The 22,394-nt window shown below is 41.1% G+C and overlaps 1 protein-coding gene across 12 annotated transcripts in view; it reads right to left on the bottom strand.

The window, feature by feature from the left end:
• Positions 1–306: 306 nt before the first annotated feature.
• ZNF382 (zinc finger protein 382) overlaps positions 307–22,394 on the bottom strand; it is a 28,898-nt gene continuing 6,810 nt past the window's right edge. For all 12 annotated transcript variants that reach the window (XM_063600194.1, XM_034946582.3, XM_008960803.4 and 9 more), the window contains one exon: positions 307–8,321. In XM_063600194.1, the coding sequence (XP_063456264.1) occupies positions 6,901–8,321 (1,421 nt within the window). In that variant the 3' untranslated portion in view covers positions 307–6,900. The remainder of the gene's footprint in view (positions 8,322–22,394) is intronic.

The raw sequence follows: 22,394 nt of genomic DNA, 5'->3' as shown, positions 1-22,394 counted from the left end.
TGTCAGCCACTGTTAGATGTGATGGAGACGCCCAACAGAGCACACACACTGAGTTCCATCTTCCATAGGTGTGCCACCCCCAGACATGAAGCCTGCCACTCCAATGGGGGGCTGATCATCTGGATGGAGTTTACAAATACGGGCTAACTGTAATGTGTTACTTGTGTTGTGAGTTGACCTGCGGAACAATGATGAGACCATGTGGCAAGGCCTGTGTGTGTGTAGGCTGACTACTACTGGATATGTAATTCAGAAGCCAGTCTAAAGATATCTTTGAAGACACAAATCAGGAGGTACTGCTGCTGATGAAGCAGAGCTAGGGATTTTTATTTATTTAAAAAAATTACAGACAGTACAATTCACTTTTTTGTATGTATACTTCTATTTTTTACACATGCATAGATTTTTTATCTATGACCACAAGCAGGATACAAAACAATTCCAACACCTCAAAGAATTCCCTCGTGCAACCCCTCTGTATTCAGACCCCACCCCACCCCAGACACTCAGCAACATTTGATCTGTTTTCTGTTGTTATATTTTCACCTTTTCCAGCATGTCATATAAATGGAATCATACAGTATGTAACTTTTTGGGACTGGGTTCTTTCCTTTAGCGTAATGCATTCGAGGTTCATCTATGTAGTTGCATGTTTCAGTAGCTCATTATTGTTATCGTTGAGTAGAATTCCATCTTGGGAATGTACCACAGTGTATCCATTTACACACTGAAGAACATTTGCTTGTCTCTAGTTTTTTTTTTTATTATAAATAATACTTACAAACACTCATGTACAGGTTTCTGTGTGCACATAATTTTTCATTTCTCTAGGATAAATACTTATAAGTGGGATTGCTGGGTCATATTGGATGTGTAACTTTTTGAGACTGGCATATTGTTTTCCAGACCGGCTTTACCATTTTGCCTTTCCTATTAGCAATGTATGAAAGTTCCAGTAACAAATCCGCACCTGTACTCCTGAATCTAAAACAAAAGTTAAAAAAGAAAGAGTTCCAGTTGTTCCACATTCTTGTCAGCACTTGGTATTGTCACATATCTAGGGTTTTGAAAAGTCCGATTATAGGCCGGGTGCGGTGGCTCACGCCTGTAATCCCAGCACTTTGGGAGGTCGAGGTGGGCGGATCATGAGGTCAGGAGATCGACACCACCCTGGCTAACACAGTAAAACCCCGTCTCTACTAAAAATACAAAAAATTAGCTGGGCATGGTGGCAGGTGCCTGTAGTCCCAGCTACTCAGGAGGCTGAGGCAGGACAATGGTGTGAACCCAGGAGGCGGAGCTTACAGTGAGCCAAGATCGAGCCACTGCCTCCAGCCTGGGCGACAGAGCGAGACACTGTTTCAAAAAAAAAAAAAAAAAAAAAAAAAAGCCTGATTATAAACTGATGAATATCTAGAACATCCCAGGTGAATGTTGTAGACTAGTGTTGGAGCCTGTGCTTTTGCTGTTGCACATTACTTGTGAAGCAGGACATGGCAAGCCTGGCTCTATTGCTAGACCAGAAACTGAGTGGAGAAATTCAAGCATTAGCTGACAAGAAATGATCACATTTGAGATGTACTGTGCACTATCTGACACCGGGGACACAGAGGGTGAGGAGATATGCTTGTTCACATACATTATCAGGAAATACACAGCAGTTATAGGAACCATGTTTATAAGATGGAGCTGATTTACAGTCAGACTGCAAAGCTCTAAAATTATCTCCACGATGCCCGGATGTCTGGCTCTGACTCTTGGTTGGGATAAGGCCAGTGAGCTATACAAGGTACTAGTTAAAGTCTGATATTCCCTGGGAGACTCCCAGAGCCAATTTGTTTATGATGGCTTTTTAACTTTTTTAAACTTACATAACCAGTTAGATAGCCTGGCTTGACTATGTAACCAGTGAACAGAGAAGCATAAATACCCATGCAGTGGCTGGGCACGGTGGCTCACGCCTATAATCCCAGCACTTTGGGAAGCTGAGGTGGGCGGAGGATTGCCTGAGGTCAGGACTTCGAGACCAGCCTGGCCAACATGGAGAAACCCTGTCTCTACTAAAAACACAAAAACTAGCTGGTTGTGGTGGCACATGCCTGTAATCCCAGATACTTGGGGAGGCTGTGGAAGGAGACTTGCTTGAACCTGGGAGGCGGAGGTTGCAGTGGGCTGAGATTGCACCATTGCACTCCAGCCTGGGTGACAGAGCAAGACTCTGTCTAAAAAAACAAAACAATGACAACAAAAAAACCCATGTAGAGAAGTTCTGCTGTCAGCTCTCCCCAAATCAAGTTTGATACAGGTCTTAGTGCTTCAGTTCAGAGACAGTGTGCAGTCTGTGTGTGAATAAAACCACTGAGGAATGTGCAGCTAGATGATTCTGAGCCCTAATGCTTACCTTCCCTTTCTTTTGCTGAGCCACATCCTTTGCTTCTAAGTAAAAACATTTCCTGGGTATGCTCTGTGGAGTCCTGTTAGTCCTCTGAACTGATGAAATCATTTTGCATATGCCTTATGACCTTGCAGTTAGGTCTACAAAATATGAATTTGTAAAATCACTCCTATTTTGTCATATATGTTTAGGTCAAGTTGACTTAGATTCTATAAACATGTTTGCTCCTTAGAGTTGCCCAAACTTCATTGAGCAATATATAAGTTAGATGAAAAATACTCATGCACCACATGACATTTTGGTCCATGATGGACTGCATATATAATGGTGGTCTCATAAGATTATAGTACCAGCCAGGCATGGTGGCTCACGCCTGTAATCCCAGCACTTTGAGAGGCCGAGGTGGGTGGATCACGAGGTCAGGAGATTGAGACCATCCTGGCCAACATGGTGAAACCCCGTCTCTACTAAAAATACAAAAATTAGCCGGGTTTGGTGGCGTGCACCTGTAGTCCCAGCTACTCAGGAGGCTGAGGCAGGAGAATCACTTGAACCCAGGAGGCGGAGGTTGCAATGAGCCGAGATCACACCACTGCACACCAGCCTGGGCGACAGAGTGAGACTCTGTCTCAAAAAAAAAAAAAAAAAAGATTATAGTACCATATTTTTACTGTACCTTTTCTGTGTTTAGATAGGTTTACATATACAAATAATTACCATTGTGTTACAATTGCCTATAGTATCCAGCACAGTAACATGCAGTACAGATTTGTAGCCTAGGAGCAACAGGTTCTACCATATAGCCTAGGTGTTTAGTAGGCTGTACCATCTCGGTTTGTATCAGCACTCTGTGATGCTTGCACGATCATGACACTGCCTCATGATGCATTTCTCAGAATGTATCCCTATTAAGTGATGCAATGCTGTATTTATCAATTCATAAAGTGAAAATCTCTAAAGTGAGTGAAGTGGCTCACACCTGTAACCCCAGCATTTTAGGAGGCCGAAGAGGGAAGATTGCTTGAGGCCAGGAGTTCAATACCAGCCTGGGCAACACAACGAGACCCCATATGTATAAAGAATAAAAACATTAGCTGAGAGGAATGGCGCCTGCCTGTAGTCCTAGCTACTTGGGAGGCTGAGGCAGGAGAATTGCTTGAGTCCAGGAATTCAAGTCTACAGTGAGCTATAATGGCACCACTCTACTCCAGCCTAGGTGACAGACTGAGAACCTGTCTCAAAAAAATAAAAAAAAATGCAAAGAAAATTTCTGATTTCTTCAAAAGAAATCTTCAAGCAGGATTCTGGAATACAGCCCAATGCTGTTTCATGCCAAAATATAAACCACAGGACCAAATTTTCCTAAGGAGCGGCAGCTTATATGTAAATAGCTTTAGAAAACACAATTTCGGCTGGGTGCGGTGGCTCACACCTGTAATCTCAGCACTTTGGGAGGCTGAGGCGGGTGGATCGCCTGAGGTCAGGCTTTGGAGACCAGCCTGGCCAACATGATGAAACCCCGTCTCTACTAAAAATACAGGTGGGCGCCTGTAATCCCAGCTACTTGGGAGGCTGAGGCAGGAGAATTGCTTGAGGTAGAGGTTGCAATGAGCCGAAATTGCGCCATTGCACTCCAGCCTGGGAAACAAAAGTGAAACTCTGTCTCAAAAAAAAAAAGAAAAGAAAAGAAAACGCAACTTTATTTAGACTTTCTTTAAAGCATTCAAAAGTACCTCCTTCACGGACATTCATTAGATTCCATACCTTGATTTCTCTCTGCGCCTTTGTTGAGAAATGACAGCACGGGGTCTTTTGAGGATAGATCGCATTATCCTGCCTTTCTTTTGGGGGCTATTTTCATTTTTTGTGTGTGCAAAATTGGGACGTATATGATGAATATGATTTACTGCCAGAAAATGAGAAAGAATATATATGGACCCCTCAATTGAGTTGTAATTATTAAGGTATGTAATCGTAAGGCAAAAATGCAGCCAAATCTTCAACTGTATTTTATGGCCAGTTTTTCTTCATTCCAAAATCACCTATTAGTAACAACAATACCTTCGCTCATTGACTCTAGAATCCATATATTTACACCTTTATGTATTTATTTATTTATGAGACAGGGTCTCGCTCTGTTACCCAGGCTGGAGTGCAGTGGTGCTATCCTGGCTCACTGCAACCTCCGCCTCCCGGGCCCAAGTGATCCTCCCACTCAGCCTCCCGAGTAGCTGGGACTACAGGCATGTGCCACCATTCCTGGCTAATTTTTTGTAGAGATGGGGTTTTGGCATGTTTCCCAGGCTGGTCTCGAACTCCTGGGCTCAAGTGATCCTCCCAACACCTCCCAAAGTGCTGGGATTATAGAAATGAGCCACCAAGCCCAGGCTTATACCTTTATTTTTATTATATATTAACAGATACTAAAAAATTACTTTTCCCTTTTAATAAAACAATCAAGTTAAATAAAAACTTTTTTATTAAATAAAAAATAAAACTGTTTGTAGTTAAAAAGCCTGATGATTTTGTTGGCCAGGAATTTGGGAAGGCCTCAGCTGGGCAGTTCTTGCTTGAGGTCTCATTTGTGGTACCAGTTGGGTGTTAGCAGGGTCCACAGTCATCTGAAGGCTTGACTGGATGTCCAAGAGGCCTCACTTACATGGTTGGCAGCTGATGCTAGCTGATGGCTGGGAGCTCAGCTGTAGCTGTTGACCAGGGGGCCTACACATAGACTTCCTAGCATTATGGTCTCGGTATGGCTAGATTTCTTTCATGAAAGAGAGCTTTCCCCAGAGTTAAAAGTCCTTGTAATCCTAGCACTTTGGGAGGCCGAGGCAGGCAGATCACCTGAGGTCAGGAGTTCGAGACCAGCCTGGCCAACATGATGAAACTGTGTCTCTACTAAAAATACGAAAATTAGCTGTGCGTGTGGCGCGTGCCTGTAATCTCAGCTACCCGGGAGGCTGAGGCAGGAGAATCACTGGAACCTGGGAGGCAGAGGCTGCAGTGAGCCGAGATCATGCCACTGCACTCCCGCCTGGGTGACAGAGCAAGATTCTGTCTCAAAAAAAAAAAAAAAAGTCCCAAGACCTATTTGTTTCCTTGTAATCTTCCTTTCTTTGGTATTAATTCTTTGATGGTGTAAAAGAAATGAGCAACAGTTAAAGTCATTCTTACAATCATTTCATTTGAAGAGTTCTCATCCTATGTGAATTCCCTGGTGTGGTATAATATATGAACGATGGCTATAAGCTTTTCCATATTCATCATTTGTACCTGACCAGTAGATACAGACCATAGGTAAAGACTATATTCCTCCCCACGCCCTAACTTCAACACAGTCACAGGACTTTTCTCTAGTTGGAATTCTCTGATGTTGAACAAGGGAAATGCTGGATGCCTCTCCTCTAGTAGACTTTTTGATTTCAAATAAGGCATTTACTGTGGCTAACGGCAATGTCACGTTTATTACATTTGCCTGGAAGATTTGGGCTGTGGCTAAATGTTTTTCTACATATATTACATTCACATTCCCAGTTTTCACAATAACATTGATTGAGTTTCCCTGCAGCATGAATTCTCTGGTTTGAACCAGCACCATATTGATAAAATTTATAGCTGTTTCCCTTCAGTGTCAATTATCTCATGTGGTGAAAGTTCTGAATTGTCTGCCAGTATCTGACTGAATACACACATGCTCTAAGACCCAGCGATTCCACTCCTAAGTATATACACAAGAGAAACACATGTATGTACACCAAGACAAGTATGTTCTCAGAAGCATGATTTATTATGACCCTAAGCTGTAAACAATGTAAAAGTCCATCAACAGTAGAATGGATAAATTGTGATATAATCATATAATTGAATTCTATACTGGATAAAAATAAATAAACTTCTGCCACATGTACTAATGATTAGACTCACGGACATGATGAAGGTAATAAGCTGTATATGAAAGAATACATGATATATAATCCAATTTATAGAAAGGTTTATAATAGTAAAAACTAATTTGTAATGTTAGAAGTCAGAATCGTGGTCAACTGTGAGGAGGTAACAACTAATTTTTATTTTGTATTTGCAATGAGAAATACAGTTCATACCTCCTTCTTTTAAAGAACCTCTACTCACTGTGTAGTCCATGGACCACAGTCAGTTGGCCAACTAGTTATTACTGATGAACAAAAAGATATGTATGGAAATGGAAAATGTGATTTTAAATGTTTATAACACCTTGACAGAGGAAGTTTTTGTCTGCTGAAGCTAGTAATAAAAAAAAAGTTTGGACTTCTTAATGATTTTTGTCATGTAATTTGTCTAATAATATTTGTGTGTGTGTGTGTGTGTGTGTGTGTGTGTGTGTGTGTGTGTTTTACAGGCTAGCAAACAGTAGGTTACCATGTGGTATAGTACCTTAAACTGTTGGATATTATGCTTGCAAGCAACATCGTCTACAGGGTTTACTATTACTTAACATTTTTTTACAAAAAAAGTCACATTACTTACTGAATTCCCGTGGTTTCTACCTTGTGAGTTTTCTGATGGACAATGAGGTTTGACTTACAACTGAAGAACTTCCCACACTGTTTACATTCATATGGTTTCTCGCCTGTGTGAGTTTTCTGATGGCGAATGAGGTTTGATTTCCTACTGAAGGCTTTCCCACACTGAGGACACCCATTGGATTTTTCTCCTGTATGTATTCTGTGATGAACAGTGAGGATTGCCTTCTGGCGGAAGGACTTCCCACATTCATTACAAATATAGGGTTTTTCCCCCGTGTGAATTCTCTGGTGGAGAGTGAGGGTTGTCTTTTGGCAGAAGGACTTCCCACATTCATTGCAAATATAGGGTTTCTCTCCTGTGTGAGTTCTCTGATGAACAGTGAGGGTTGTCTTCTGGATAAATGCCTTCCCACACTCATTACACTGATACGGTTTCTCTCCTGTGTGAGTTCTCTGGTGATCAATGAGGTATGACTTCTTCCTAAAGGCACTTCCACACTGAGGACATTCATAGGCTTTCTCCCCCGTATGTGTTTTGTGATGTCTAGTGAGGGTGGCCTTCTGGCGGAAGGACTTCCCACAATCGATACAAATAAAGGGTTTCCCCTCTATATGTGTTTTCTCATGAAGGGTGAGGGCTGTCTTCTGACGGAAGGCCTTTCCACATTGATTGCAAACATAAGGTTTTTCACCTGTGTGAATTCGCTGATGTTCAATGAGGTATGACTTCCTTCTAAAGTTATTCCCACAGTAAGGACAGTGAAAGGGTTTCTCTTCTGTTTGAGGTCTCTGAGGCATAATAAAAACAGGCTTTCTGCAGAGGAATTTCCCATATTTGTTGTAGGCAGAGGGCTTCTTTTCCATAAGATTACTTGGATGGACACTGAGGCTTGACTTTTCTATGAAGGCAATTCCATCTTTATTGTATTCAAAGGTTCTTTCTCCTCTGTGAGCTCTAGTATGTGTAAATAGCATTCCTTTCATCAGGAAGGATTTTTCACATTCATTATGGTCAAATGGTTGCTCTGGAGCTTGAACCTTCTGATGCTGAATAAGCTCCTGTTTACCACTGAGAACTCTTTCTGTTTGTTTATGGAGATTCACTGCAGGATGAATTTTCTCATGCTTGGTATTGAGGAGTGATTTCTCCCATCCAGTACTGTCACCAAACTTCTCTTTTATGGGGCTTATATTTCTAATGACTAGTTCTGAAATATTTTTCAAAACTTTTCCATCAGGTTTATATTCACATAGTATTGTTTTTGAAATACGGTTCCTGCCTAGAGTAAATGTTTTACCATAAATATTACTTCTCTCCTTAATTAGTTTTTTGTGGTTGATTAATATGAGGGATCTAGAATGCCTGTCTTGGTATTCTTTGAACTTCACTAAGACATCTTCAGTTTTCCCATCTTCTTCTAGAAAAGAATACCATTAACACTGTGAGTCTTCACATAAATGCTATGGATTGGGTATACATACAGACAAACTATGGTGGAACTATCTCACTACTGTGATCTACAAAAAGGCCAGAATAAATTACCTCTTGGTAGGGAAAATGTATAAACATAAATACAAATCTTGCTACTCTGTTAAAATGAAGAAAAACTGGCATAAGCAAAAAACACTCATATCTTTGGCATGTTATAAATATAAGCTGCACTGAGAAGGTATAAGAAACACAAGGATGGCCGGGCGCAGTGGCTCATGGCTGTAATCCCAACACTTTGGGAGGCCGAGGCGGGTGGATCACCTGAGGTCAGGAGTTTGAGACCAGCCTGGCCAACATGGTGGAACCCTGTCTCTACTAAACATTCAAAATTAGCTGGGCATGGTGGTACATGCCTGTAATCCCAGCTACTCAGGAGGCTGAGGCAGGAGAATTGCTTGAACCCGGGAGGCAGAGGTTGTAGTGAGCCGAGATTGTGCCATTGCACTCCAGCCTGGGCAACAAGAGCGAAACTCTGTCCCCCCGCCCCACCCAAAAAAAAAAAAAAAAAGATAAGTGAGCAGAAGAGAAAGAATGAAGAAAGAGGGATTCTACTTGGAATGGAAGATTCAAAGCTGCTGAAGTGAGCCTACCAAGGGTGCTGAACAGTAGGCAATGTGACAAAAAATTATTTAGGAAGAGATGAAAAGCTATACATTTATCCCCTCACGACTAAATGTGTTATAAGTGCTTCCAATTCTTTCTTCTTCACTTGCATTTAGCCCATGAATGGTAAATGAACTTTCTCAGCTCATTTCCTAGTGTTTACAGAAACATTAGTCTACAGTCTAGGCCCTAGATGTCCATATAACCGTAATTTATTTTCTCTTGAAAGCAGAGAATCTGGAAAACATATTCCCATGAGGAATTATAAAATACAGCAAAAGACAAAATATATTTCCAACATGAATATAATCACTGTTGTGTATACATTATATATATATATATATATATATATATATTTAAATTCATTTTTATTTTTTTGAGAAAGGGTCTCGCTCTGTCCCCCAAGCTGGAATACAGTGGTTTGATCCTGGCTCACTGCAGCCTTGATCTCCTGGATTCAAGCAATCCTCCCACCTCAGCCTCCCAAGTATCTGGGGCTACAGATGTGTGCCACCATATCCAGCTAATTTTTGATTTTTTTTTTTTCACAGACGGGATCTTCCTATGTTGCCCAGGCTGGTCGCGAACTCCTGGCCTCAAATGATCTTCCAAAAGTTCTGGGATTATAGGCATGAGCCACAGTGCCCGGAAACTGTAGTATTCTGATTGCTGTTACCATCAATTTATTCAATTTATTCTGCCAGAGATGGTCAATAATGAAATTCTCCTGACCAACAATTCTAACTTCATTCCTTAAATTTGCCAAATTACTTTTTTTCAGCTTTAGGGAAAGATAGGTTTGAGTTTTCCTCCCAATACATCACCTACCTTAACTCTGCTATTCCCTACTGGAGCTGTAAAGGACTGGATTCTTCAATGTATGTGCAGAGCACTGATTAATCTTAACTATTTAAAAAAAATTATTGTATATCTTACTATTGTTGCCTTACTACCATCCATATTTGGGAGGGCAATTTAAAGATGGATTCATCTTACCTATGATTAACATTGTTATTTATAATAGCCCCATACTGGGAACAGCCCAAATATCCATCAAAAGATGAACAGGTAAAACTGTGTCATGTATTACACAATAGAATACTACCTCAGCAATAAGAAGAAACAATGCTGATACACAATGACAACAAGAATGAATCTCAAATATTTTGCAGAGTGTAAGCTTTATGAAAAAGAATACATATTATACAATTCCACTTATGTGCAGTTTGAACATGTAAAACTAATCTGTATTGGTAATTGGAGTTCCATTGCCTCCCTAAGAACTTCAAACACCTCCAAGTATATGCTACTATCCGATTTTTCGTAAAGTTTTCACATAGTCCTTCCTTTTTTTTTTTTGAGACAAAGTCTCACTCTGTCTCTCAGGCTGGAGTGCAACAGCGTGGTCTCAGCTCACTGCAACCTCCGCCTCCCAGGTTCAAGTGATTCTCCTGCCTCAGCCTCATGAGTAGCTGGGATTACAGGTGCCCGCCACCACACTTGGCTAATTTTTGTATTTTTAGTAGAGACAGGGTTTCACTATGTTGGCCAGGCTGGTCTCGAACTCCTGACCTTGTAATCCACCCACCTCGGCCTCCCAAAGTGCTGAGATTACAGGTGTGAGCCACCGCGCCCGGCCCCTTTTTTTTTTTTTTTTTTTGAGACAGAGTCTCACTCTGTCACCCAGGCTGGATTGCAGTGGCACAATCCCGGCTCACTGCAACCTTAGTATCCCAGGTTCAAGCGATTCTCATGCCTCGACCTCCTGAGTAGCTGGGACTATAAGTGTGTGCCACCAAATCTGGCTGATGTTTTTTGTATTTTTTAGTGGAGATGGGGTTTCACTGTGTTGGCCTGGTGGGTTTTGAACCCCTGGCCTCAAGTGATCCACCTGCCCTGGCCTCCCAAAATGCTGAGATTACAGGAGTGAGCGACTGCTCCCGGCTAAGCTTTCACATAGTTTTTCTACCTTTCAGTATCCCGTCTGTCTGAAATTGTAATATAATTATGGTCTGGAATATTCACTTCCAGATATTTTCCAACAGCCTAAGATTTTAACACGATCATTCTATGTAAAGTCCTCGATTTGATAATACAGTATTGCTTTCCCAACTAAAACTCATGTTTTTGGAGGTCAACATTTTATTGACAATTTTCTCTAAAATCTTCTGAGTATACGTTTACACACTGTTATCTGAAGTTAGGGGATAAAATGCTGGCAGGTACACCTAAAAAGAACTTAGTAGTAAATGATTTCTAAATGGATGAGAAAGACATTTTCGCTTGCATGGCACGACAATCAATAAGATAACTACTGGATACATGGCCTCTGTTACAAGTTGCAGTAAGGAAAGGCAAAAGAGAGGACCTTATTTTGGGGAATGATTATAACCAAATAGAGAAAGAAGTGTCATATAAAACAATGTTGAATTAGGTACCAAATTACTAGATCATATCAGAGGACATGTCTGCTCACATGTTACGGATGTTAAGTACAATGGAATGCATAAAAAACAGAAATAGACATAGTCTATACAGTAGTCAAGGTATTTCATGGAGGAAATGAAACTTGATTTTTTAGCTAAATGATATATTATATAGTATTGTGTGGTAAAGAATTTAACCCTGCCAAATGAGAGGCCGAACCTTTAACTTCAGTTTCAGGGTGATAATTTTTAAGGCCTTTGAATGTCATGGCTAATAGGAGTTTATTTGTTTGCTGGGGAGTCTTTGGCTGGCCAGACAGTAACAATACGATTTAGGGTAGGGGCTTTGAGTCATGCAGCAAGCATCAGCTCAGCTTCCTAAGGCACTGGAAACTGAGCTCAGCCACATGGGCAATCAGGCCTATTTGATGGAGCCCCAATAAAAACTTTGGACACTGAGGCTGTGCTGAGCTCCGCTGGTTGGTGGTACTCTGTATGTATCGTCACATAGTGTTGCCAGGATTGATATCCATGACTCCACGGCGATAGGGCGACTAGAAGCTGCATGTTTGGCACTTTCCCAGACTCTGCCCATTTCCTTCTTCCCTTGATTGATTTCAATCTTTTCCTGTAGCAAACTGTAACTGTGAGTATAACAGCTTTCACTGAGTTCCATGGGTCTTTTCAGCAAATTATCAAACCTGGCCGGGTGCGGTGGCTCATGCCTGTAATTCCAGCACTTTGGGAGGCCGAGGTGGGTGGATCACTTGAGGTCAGGAGTTTGAGACCAGCCTGGCCAACATAGTGAAACCCCGTCTCCACTCAAATACAAAAATCAGCAGGGTGTAGTGGCACATGCCTATAATCCCAGCTACTTGGGAGGCTGAGGCATGAGAATCGCTTGAACCTGGGAGGCGGACGTTGCAGTGAGCCAAGATCACGCCACTGCACCCTAGCCTGAGTGAGACTATCTCTCAAAAAAAAAAAAAAATAATCGAACCTAAGGGCAGTCTTGAGGATCCCTGAATTAACAGCTGCTGTCAGAAGTAAAGGCAGTCTTGGATGGATTACTGTACCCTCTAACTTCCTAGTTGGCTAATTTTGCAAGTATATATGGAACATATAGTATCCATCATATAAGGAAAGGTCCAGCTGTGATGAATAAAACCAATTACAGTTTTCCCTCATTATCCAATCTAAGGGGACAGGTTCCGAAATCCCCAAGGATACTAAAATCCAAAGATGCTCAAGTCCCTCATATAAAATAGTGTAGTATTTGCATATGACCTACACATATCCTCCTGTATACTTTGAATCATCTCTACATGACTTATACCTAATACAGTGCAAATGCTATGCCAACAGTTGTTATACTATACTGATTTTTATTTGTATTTTGTGTGTGTGTGTGTGTGTGTGTGTGTGTATTTTTTTCTATTTACAGTTGGTTGAATCTGCTGATGTGGAAGCCATGAATTCGGGGGGCTGACTGTATATGAAGTATATTTAGTAGTCTTGAACAAATAGAGATTATCAAAAGTTCTTAGTCACAGACAGAAATACATTTGGAATGACCAAATCGGGTATGATCCTGTCACCCTTGAAAACAGAGGGATTTAAATTTCATATTAAAAAGTGTTATCTTTTTAGCATAATGACAGAAAAAACTGAAAAAAAAAAAAAAAACTAGGGAAAAATCATGGCAAATCCAAAGATTAATTACAGTAGCCCACACCTGAAATGATATGGCTCTCATTTTGGAAGCTGTCAATGGCAAATCAGAATATAAGAAGATGTAAAGATATTTTACAGAGTGAGATAATATAACACATTGTGGAGAGATCATTAAGAAAGTATAACAGAGATGATGGACTCAATTTTATACTACTTGGGCTGATTATGGGAACAACAGAATACAGAAACAAACAATAATAAATAAGATTATGGGAACAGGCCGGGCGTGGTGGTTCATGCCTGTAATCCCAGCACTGTCGGAGGCGAAGGTGGGCACATCACTTGAGACCAGGAGTTCGAGACCAACCTGGCCAACATGGTGAAACCCCACCTCTACTGAAAATACAAAAATTAGCCAGGCGTGGTGGCACGTGCCTGTAATCCCAGCTGTTCGGGAGGCTGAGGAGAGAGGATCACTTGAACTCGGGAGGTGGAGGTTGCAGTGTGCCCAGATCATGCCATTGCACTCCAGCCTGAGCAACAGAGTGAGACTCCATCTCAATTAAAAAAAAAAAGATTATGGGAACAAAAGAATAAACAAATAAGAGTAAAGATAGCAATTATTATTTCTGATATATTGGAAACCAAAAAGGATAGGACAATTGATAGTCATATTTCTGTTGGCAGATTAAAATATACCACTACAGTTGACAAGGGAGAAATGGGCTGAAATGTCTATTTGAAAGCAATTCACATAAAACAAGGAAATCAATTTGAGAATTCATCAGATGATTGTAGCTTGCAGGACTTTCATAAAGTCAAGAACTGAGAGTGAATAAAATGCTTTAAGGACACATCAGAAAGGACCAATGAGAGGCCTAATGAAACAAGATTCATTTAGTCAACAAATATTTATTGTCCTAGACAAGGTACATAAAGGGGATAAAAGCAAACAAGATGTGAAAAGGTACTCAGGGAAATAGGATGAGAATGAGTTAGTATTTTTCACCCAAATCCCACAACTATCCCTGGCAGATATCAAGAATGATGCTCAGCATTATGATATGAAACACAAAAGTTTACTGGAAAGAAATTGTGATCTTCAAATTACCATTTTGGTCCCAGGCATATGGATTTTGGAACCTGGTGGTAGGTCTCATGGTGAGAATGGGATGTGAGACTCAGGCAGGAAACAAAGAAATAATCTTTCTTTGCCCAGGGAAAGAGAAGAAAGTGAAAACTATGAGGAAGATAGATATTAAACAATGATTTTTATTTTTCTGATAGGTTTAAGAAGGCTCTCTCAGGCCAGGCGCAGTGGCTCACTCCTGTAATCCCAGCACTTTGGGAGGCCGGGGCGGGCAGATCTCGAGGTCAGGAGATAGAGACCATCCTGGCTAACACGGTGAAACCCCGTCTCTACTAAAAATACAAAAAAATTAGCTGGGCATGGTGGTGGGTGCCTGCAGTCCCAGCTACTCAGGAGGCTAAGGCAGGAGAATGGTGTGAACTCGGGAGGCGGAGCTTGCAGTGAGCCGAGATCGTGCCACTGCACTCCAGCCTGGGCAACAGAGCAATACTCCATCTCAAAAAGAAAAAAAAAAAAAAAACTCTTTTAATTTCTGAATAGTGTAACCAAGTAACCCAGCCTCAAACATACTTTAAAACGTTTTTTCCTTTCTTGCTTTCAACCTTGAGACACTTTAAAACGCTTTGTCACCTTCTCACCTGGCACTTCCATGTGAACAGTGTTTACTTATCTAATTATGTGCTTGCTTAGGAATTCCAGGGGCCAATTTTGAAACAAACCAGGCAGAGACACCCAGCTGCAGAATCCTCCCCACTTAGTGGGGGTTACAAATAGTTAGCCCACCACTACCAGGCCAAAGTCAGAATGATGCAAACTGGACCTCCGGAAGAGCAATTACTCAAGATAAGCATCGGAACAAGACACACAGGCCTGTGCCCTCCTGCACCACCCTTTCCACATCCTTTCCTTCACAACCCCCTTCACTCAGCCCAAAAGGTAGAGATGGCTTCTTTGAGGCAGAAGCCTTGCCAACTCCCATCTGCTGGCATTTAATCAATCAAGTTGCTTTCCTTTCACCATTCCTCACTTCTCATGTTTTTGGTCTCTAAGCAGTGAGCAGCTGGACTTAGGCCAGTTACAATGCCATACACACAGACATATGCGCACAAAGTTCTTCTAAGTTCTTAATAACTTTAAGATTTTAAATATGTCTAAGACTAGAAAGTTTGAGAACTGCTGGTCTGGACATCTAGATTTATTTATGTATTTACTTATTTATTTTTGGAGACAGAATCTTGCTCTGTTACCTATGCTGGAGTGCAGTGGCGCGATCTACCTCCACCTCCTGGGTCCTAGCAACTTGTGTGCCTCAGCCTCCTGAGTAGCTGGAATTACAGGTGGGCGCCACCATGCCCAGCTAATTTTTGTATTTTTAGTAGAGATGGGGTTTTGCCATGTTGGGCAGGGTGGTCTGGAACTCCTGGCCTCAAGTGATCCTCCCATCGCAGCCTCCCAAAGTGCTGGGATTACAGACATGAACCACTGTGCCCGGCTGACATCTAGATTTTGGTAAGACAAAGAAGTTTGTATCAAAACAATCCTCCAGCTGATAAAAAAAAAAAACCCACTTATTTGAAGGCACTAAAGAATGACCAAAAGTAGCCAGAAGCTGAAGTGGATGCAATCTTTGAAAGAAAGAAACCACACTGCATAAGAGCTACATTTAGCCAGGTATATGTTCTCAGTAGTTCAGGCAGCACAGAAGAGATAGATCTCCAAGAGAAAGCACAAGTCATCTGTATAGGGGAATCAGAGGTTAGAGTTCAGAGCTACCCTAACTTGACAAAATCTGGGAATGGAGAAGTCAAAAAAGCAGAGCCCCAAAGTTGGCATAAGCCATCCTCAAAGCCTTGGTTAACTACATTGCTGCAGGGCAAGACTGCAAGGAGCCCAAAGAGGAAAGAAAGCTAGAGCCCTGAAGGAACTGAGCAAAGAGTTCAGTGGCTGTTTAGCTCTGAAAAAGAGTTTGCAATTCTAGCCCTGTGCCAACAAGAACCTTGTTAAAACCTTGGTCCCAATATAAGCAAACTGGAAATGTTATATTAAAAGAGAGTAGTTCAGCATGGATTCATGAAGACCAATATGGGGCAGTCCCTTTCTGGTATTTTTAAATGCACTGAAAATTTTAAAGCAGAGTGGAAAAACAGGCAAACAAAACAAAACAAAAGAACAAAAAATCCTGGTCCATTCATTTTTGTCCTGGGCTAGGTGAAAACAAAACAAAACAACAAAGCACAACAACCTTGGTCTTTCCATCGAGACTCCAGAAGGGCCACATTTTAGGAGTAAAGACTGCATCCCAGGACTCAGGACAATACCATAAAACTTTAACCAATTAGGCCCAGTCCTTGGGCATGTCCACCGAAGGGCCCAGTTTTAGCGAGAATTCTGTCAAGTCGGTTTAGCTGGAATCCCCCACTCTCAATATCTGATCTCTCTTCTCACCAACCCCTCCAGGTGATATCTGATCACCATGACCTGCTTTCAGTAGGAATCCTGGTAGGTCAGCTAAGCAAGATTACCCTATCCACTCAGTAATTTCCCATCACTGCCCCCTCCCACAACTATAAATTTCCTCTCTTCCTTATCGTATTCAGAGTTGGCCCATTCTCTCCCCAGTACTTCAAAACCCCATTGTAGCAGTCCCTGAGATCTGCCTTACAAGTGTCAGGATAATGTTTTTCTTTAGTATTTATAGTAACACAGCTTGGATAGGAACAGATTGATTATTGGACCCCTTGGCATCTCACCCAGGACCCCAAGTGCACACCGTTTGAGCCTTGGTCTTCACTCCTGACTGACTGGGGACCCACTGGTGAGTCAGACTCCTGGTCCACTACTCTGGACAAACTCCCATTGAAGCTGGTACAACATTTTGATTCCTTAGATTCTGAGCATACTCTAGAGGCTGGGTTAGAATCCTAGGCTCCTCTTGTTTATATGAAGTTGGGTTACAGGCACCGGCTTCTTTGTTTAAAAGGTACCTGCTGGGCTAGAAGTCTTTCTTCCTGGGTTTTTCTTTTGGGTGGGAATTTACTTCCTGACTCTCAGGGCTAGAAAATTCCTGACTCTGTGAGGCCTGTTTGATCCTGTTTCTCCCATGGGAACTTCTCAGTTGATTGATGGTGTATGTTCCCCTGTTGGTATACGCTCTGCCAACTCCCTCTACTTCCTTTCTTCTTGGCATTACTTTACTAAGGATTCTCTACACTGGCTCCTGTAAGACCTCTCTTTTCCCACTGCTCCACTCCTCCTTCCTCCTCTCACCACCTCTGATTGTCCCTTCAGTTCCCCTGAATCCTTTGACAGGTGGCCCTTCAGAACTCCTCCATCCCTCTGTCCACCCTGCTGACCTTTCCCTTCCCACTCTAGCCCCTACAGTCACTTGAACTTTAGGTGCCCTGCCCCACATTGGGGGCACTCAAGGGGCCCCTAAAAGAAACTACCTGCGGCTGAGAAGGACAAAAGGGCTAACTGGAAACAAAGTGGATATTTTATTCACTCAGCCAAGCTTTGGAGACATCCAGATAGCTCAGTTGCTCACCTAAAATTTAGTCCACAGCTTCCATAAGATTATATAACAGGGCAAATGAAAATCTGAAAAACTCTACAAATATTGGCTAAAAAGCATTAGCCCACATATTGAACAGCTAACCTTGTTCCATGTGTCAGAAACACTATTCAGATAAAAATATAAAGTGGAGCAAAGATGAGAGTGTAATACTATTTTACTGACTCCTGGCTAACATTTTAGAATGAAAGTTATAAGATCTCTGTTTGGGTCTGTCCGCCTATGTATGTCTATGTATGTATGTTATGTATATGTGATATTTTCTTACCTCTAGATGGTATTAATTAATTATTTAAACATTTTAGTTATTTAGAGACGAGGTCTCACTCTTGCCCAGGCTGGAGTGCAGTAGTGCATAGCTCACTGCAGCCTTGAACTCCTGGGCTTAAGTGATTCTCCTGCTTCAGTCTTCTGAATAGCTGGATCTACAGGTGCACACCACTGCACTGGGATACATTTTTTCAGAGACTGGGTCTTGCTATGTTGCCCAGGCTGGCCTCACACTCCTGGCCTCAAGCGATCCTCCTGCCTCAGCCTCCTGAGTAGCTGGAATTACAGGTGTGAGCCACAATACTTGGCCAAATTAATTTATAAACTCCCTTAAAGAGTTTATTCAAATTGTTTTAAGAGAAAAATGAGTGTTTATATAAGTGAAATGTTCCTAACACCCCCAGAAATGTAGGAACTAACCCAAAGGCCTTTCAAGTTCATGTGACTTGGGGTAAAATTTTGATAACTAAGATGAGTTTAATATTGTTGGTTTAATAAAAAGAGGTGCATCTATGAGCACATATTTTTATTCTACTTGGCTTTACTAGTCAAATAAGTTACTATTATATTTACTATGTTTAAAACTATAAAAACTATAAATTCAACTTAAGAAAAAAATGCACAAATAAACATATAGTAAAAATGAATTGTCTGATATCTATTATTTCATATACATCAAACACAGCAGGAAAACAAAATAAACAAACCTATGTATTTAACTTTTCAGGTTTTCTTGATTTGCCTTTAATTGCCTTTTACTTGTATGTGCTATAAAAACAGTTAACAAGGAAATGACTTGAGAGGATGGCTAGTTTTGTTTAATGTATTATGAAATTTTCATGAACAATCCAAACATAATAAATACTATCTGTGTAGGTCAATATAAGTGGAATAAGAGTTTTGGATAAGCTCTTTGGATCTGTTAAACACTAAAAAATTGTACTATGAGGAAATATGTATCTATAAAGTTGTAAGATGATGTATTCATAACATTTGCCAATCTGTTATAGAATGCTAGTATGTAGCAGATAATTCACAACTATCTACTTCTTAGTTTACTCTGTTAAAAGGTTACTAATGGTTAAAATTATAACTACTATATGTAATTAAAACTACTAAAAATAGTCGGGGGGCAGTGGCTCATGCCTGTAGTCCCAGCACTTTGGGAGGCTGTGGCGGATCACCTGAGGTCAGGAGTTCGAGACCAGCCTGGCCAATATGGTGAAACTCAGTCTCTACTAAAAAATACAAAAATTAGCTGGGCATGGTGGTGCCCACCTGTCATCCCAGCTACTCCTCAGGAGTCTGAAGCACAAGAATCATTTGAACCCGGGAGTCGGAGGTTGCAGTGAGCCGAGATCATGCCACTGCACTCCAGCCTGGGCGACAGAGAGAGACACTGTCAAAAAAAAAAAAAAGAAAGAAGGAAAGAGAAAGAAAGAAAGAAAAAGAAAGAAAGAAAGAAAGAAAGAAAGAAAGAAAGAAAGAAAGAAAGAAAGAAAGAGAGAAAGAAATGGTTCATTGCAACCTCCAACTCCCGGGTTCAAGCAGTTCTCCTGCCTCAGCCTCCTGAGTAGCTGGGATTACAGGTGTGTGCCACCATGCCCAGCTAATTTTTGTATACTTTTAGTAGAGACAGGTTTTTGCCACGTTTGCCAGGCTGGTCTTGAATTCTGACCTCAGGTGATCCACCCACCTCAGCCTCCCAAAGTGCTGAGATTACAGGTGTGAGCCACCATGCCCAGCCACTCTTACTATGTACAATAGAATCAGAAATATTAAAAGCTTAGAGAGAAACTTAATGAGCAATATGTAAGATTTCTATACCAAAAATAGGAATTGCTTTCAGGAATTAAGAGAAGCTAACTAAAATGGAAAGTTATAGCATTGTCATGAACCACAGGACTCAATATTGCTAAGACATTAGCTCTCACTAATAAAAAACCTAGCACGTTTATCTAAAGAAATCAAGAAGTTGATTCCAAAATGAATTTGAGAAGAAAATGACATAGAATAGCTAAAAGTTGTTTTCATTTGTTTGTTTGCTTTTTTTGAGATGGAGTCTCACTCTGTTGCCCAGGCTGGAGTGCAATGGCGCGGTCTTGGCTCACTGCAACCTGTGCCTTCCGGGTTCAAGCAATTCTCCTGCCTCAGCCTCCCGAGTAGCTGGGACTACAGGCATGTGCCACCATATCCGGCTAATTTTTGTATTTTTAGTAGAGACGGAGTTTCACCATGTTGGCCAGGCTGGTCTTGAACTCCTGACCTCAGGTGATCCGCCCGCCTCAGCCTCCCAAAGTGCTGGGGTTACAGGCATGAGCCACCATGCCTGGCCCTAAAAGTTTTTAAAAAGCATAAAGTTAGAGGACTTACTCTAACTGACTTCCAGACTTATTATAAAGTTACAGTAATCAAAGACCAGGTGGTATTGTCAATGTGACTTAAAATATGTCCAAGGAAACAACAGATTGTCCAAAAATAGACTGATACAAATGTGATCAATTTTCTCTATGATCATCATAGTAATTCAGTCAATAAATACTGATGGAACAAATTGATAACCATATAGAAGAATAGACTCTCGAACCCTACTTCACATCATAAACAAAACATGAGGTGGACCACAGAACTAATCTTAAAAAGCAAAATATACAGCCGGGCACAGTGGCTCATGCCTGTAATCCCAGCACTTTGGGAGGCTGAGGCAGGTGGATCACCCGAGGTCAGGAGTTCAAGACCAGCCTGACCAACAAGGATAAACCCCATCTCTACCAAAAATACAGAATTAGCGGGGCGTGGTGGTGCATGCCTATAATCCCAGCTACTCGGGAGGCTGAGGCAGGAGAATCGCTTGAACCTGGGAGGTGGAGGTTGCAGGGAAGCGGAGGTTGCGGTGAGTTGAGATCACACCATTGCACTCCAGCCTGGGCAACAAGAGCGGAACTCTGTCTCAAAAAAAAAAAAAAAAAAAGCAAAATATACAAAGAAATTACAGAGCACTATCCTCACCATACCTAGAAAAGAGAACTATCCTCACTATACCTAGAAAAAGACAAATATTTGTTTGAGAGGTCAAATAATTAATGATAAAAGAAACAATGATTAAGTGAAATTCACCAAAGTTAAAAACTTTTGTTCATCAAAAGACACCATTAAAATGAATATGCAAGTCATAGACTAGAGAAAATATTTGTAATACATACATTGAACAAAAGATTTCTATCCACAGTATGTAAAGAATTCCTACTACTCAAGGAAAAATACATACTACCTAAATAAAAGATGGATAAAACATTTGAACAGGGCCAGGTGCAGTGGCTCACGCCTGTAATCCCAGCACTTTGGGAGGCCAAGATGGGCGGATGACAAGGTCAGGAGTTTGAGACCAGCCTGGCCAAAATGATGAAACCCCGTCTCTACTAAAAATACAAAAAATTAGCCGGGTGTGGTGGCGCATGCCGTAATCCCAGCTACTCGGGAGGCTGAGGCAGGAGAATTGCTTGAACCCGGGAGGCAGAGGTTGCAGTGAGCCAAGATTGTGCTACTGCACTCCAGCCTGGGCGACAGAGTGAGACTTTGTCTCAAAAATTATCAAACAAACAAATGAACAAAGAAACAAACAAAACACTTAAACAGATGCCTCTGATATAAAATGCACTTGAAAAAGTTTTCAACATTATTAGCTGTAAGATAAATCTAAATTAAAACTGCGAAGTTATACAACCAGAATGGTCAAAATGACCAGAATGGACAAAATGAACATAAAATGTAGAAAAGAACGTGGGGCAATCAACATTCTCATACAGTGCTGATGAAAGTCTAAAATGGTATAGTAGTTTTAGCTACTAAACTACCAAACCAAAATGGTAGTTTCTAAAGAAATGAAATACGCATCTGCCTTATGAGTCAGCGATATCGCTGCTAGGTGTTTACTGAAGAAAAATAAACATGTATGTCCACAAAAATATTTTTACAAGAATGATTATAGCAGCTTTGTTCATAATAGGTCTAAACTAGAAACCTCCCAAATGTCTTTCAACAAGAGATGCATAAACTGGTATACTCGTACAATGGAAAACTGTTCCACAGTTAACAAACTACTTATGCATGCAGAAACATGTATAAATCTCTCAGACATGAAGCTGAGCGAAAGAAAGCAGACATGAAAAAGGTTTGCAATAGACAAAATGAATCTATGTTGGTAGACATCACAACTGTGATTATCTTAATGGGAGGGACTGAGTTGGAAGAGGCCTGGTGGAACTTAATGGGTTAATGAAACTGTCTTTTATCTTGATTGGAGTGTGAGATACATGGGTTTATCCTTCTGTCAGAATTCAAAGAACTTTACACTTTACATCTCTA

The sequence above is a fragment of the Pan paniscus genome, chromosome 20, assembly GCF_029289425.2.
Source record: "Pan paniscus chromosome 20, NHGRI_mPanPan1-v2.0_pri, whole genome shotgun sequence".
Lineage (NCBI taxonomy): Eukaryota > Metazoa > Chordata > Mammalia > Primates > Hominidae > Pan > Pan paniscus.
This window is presented reverse-complemented; position numbering and strand designations above follow the sequence as displayed.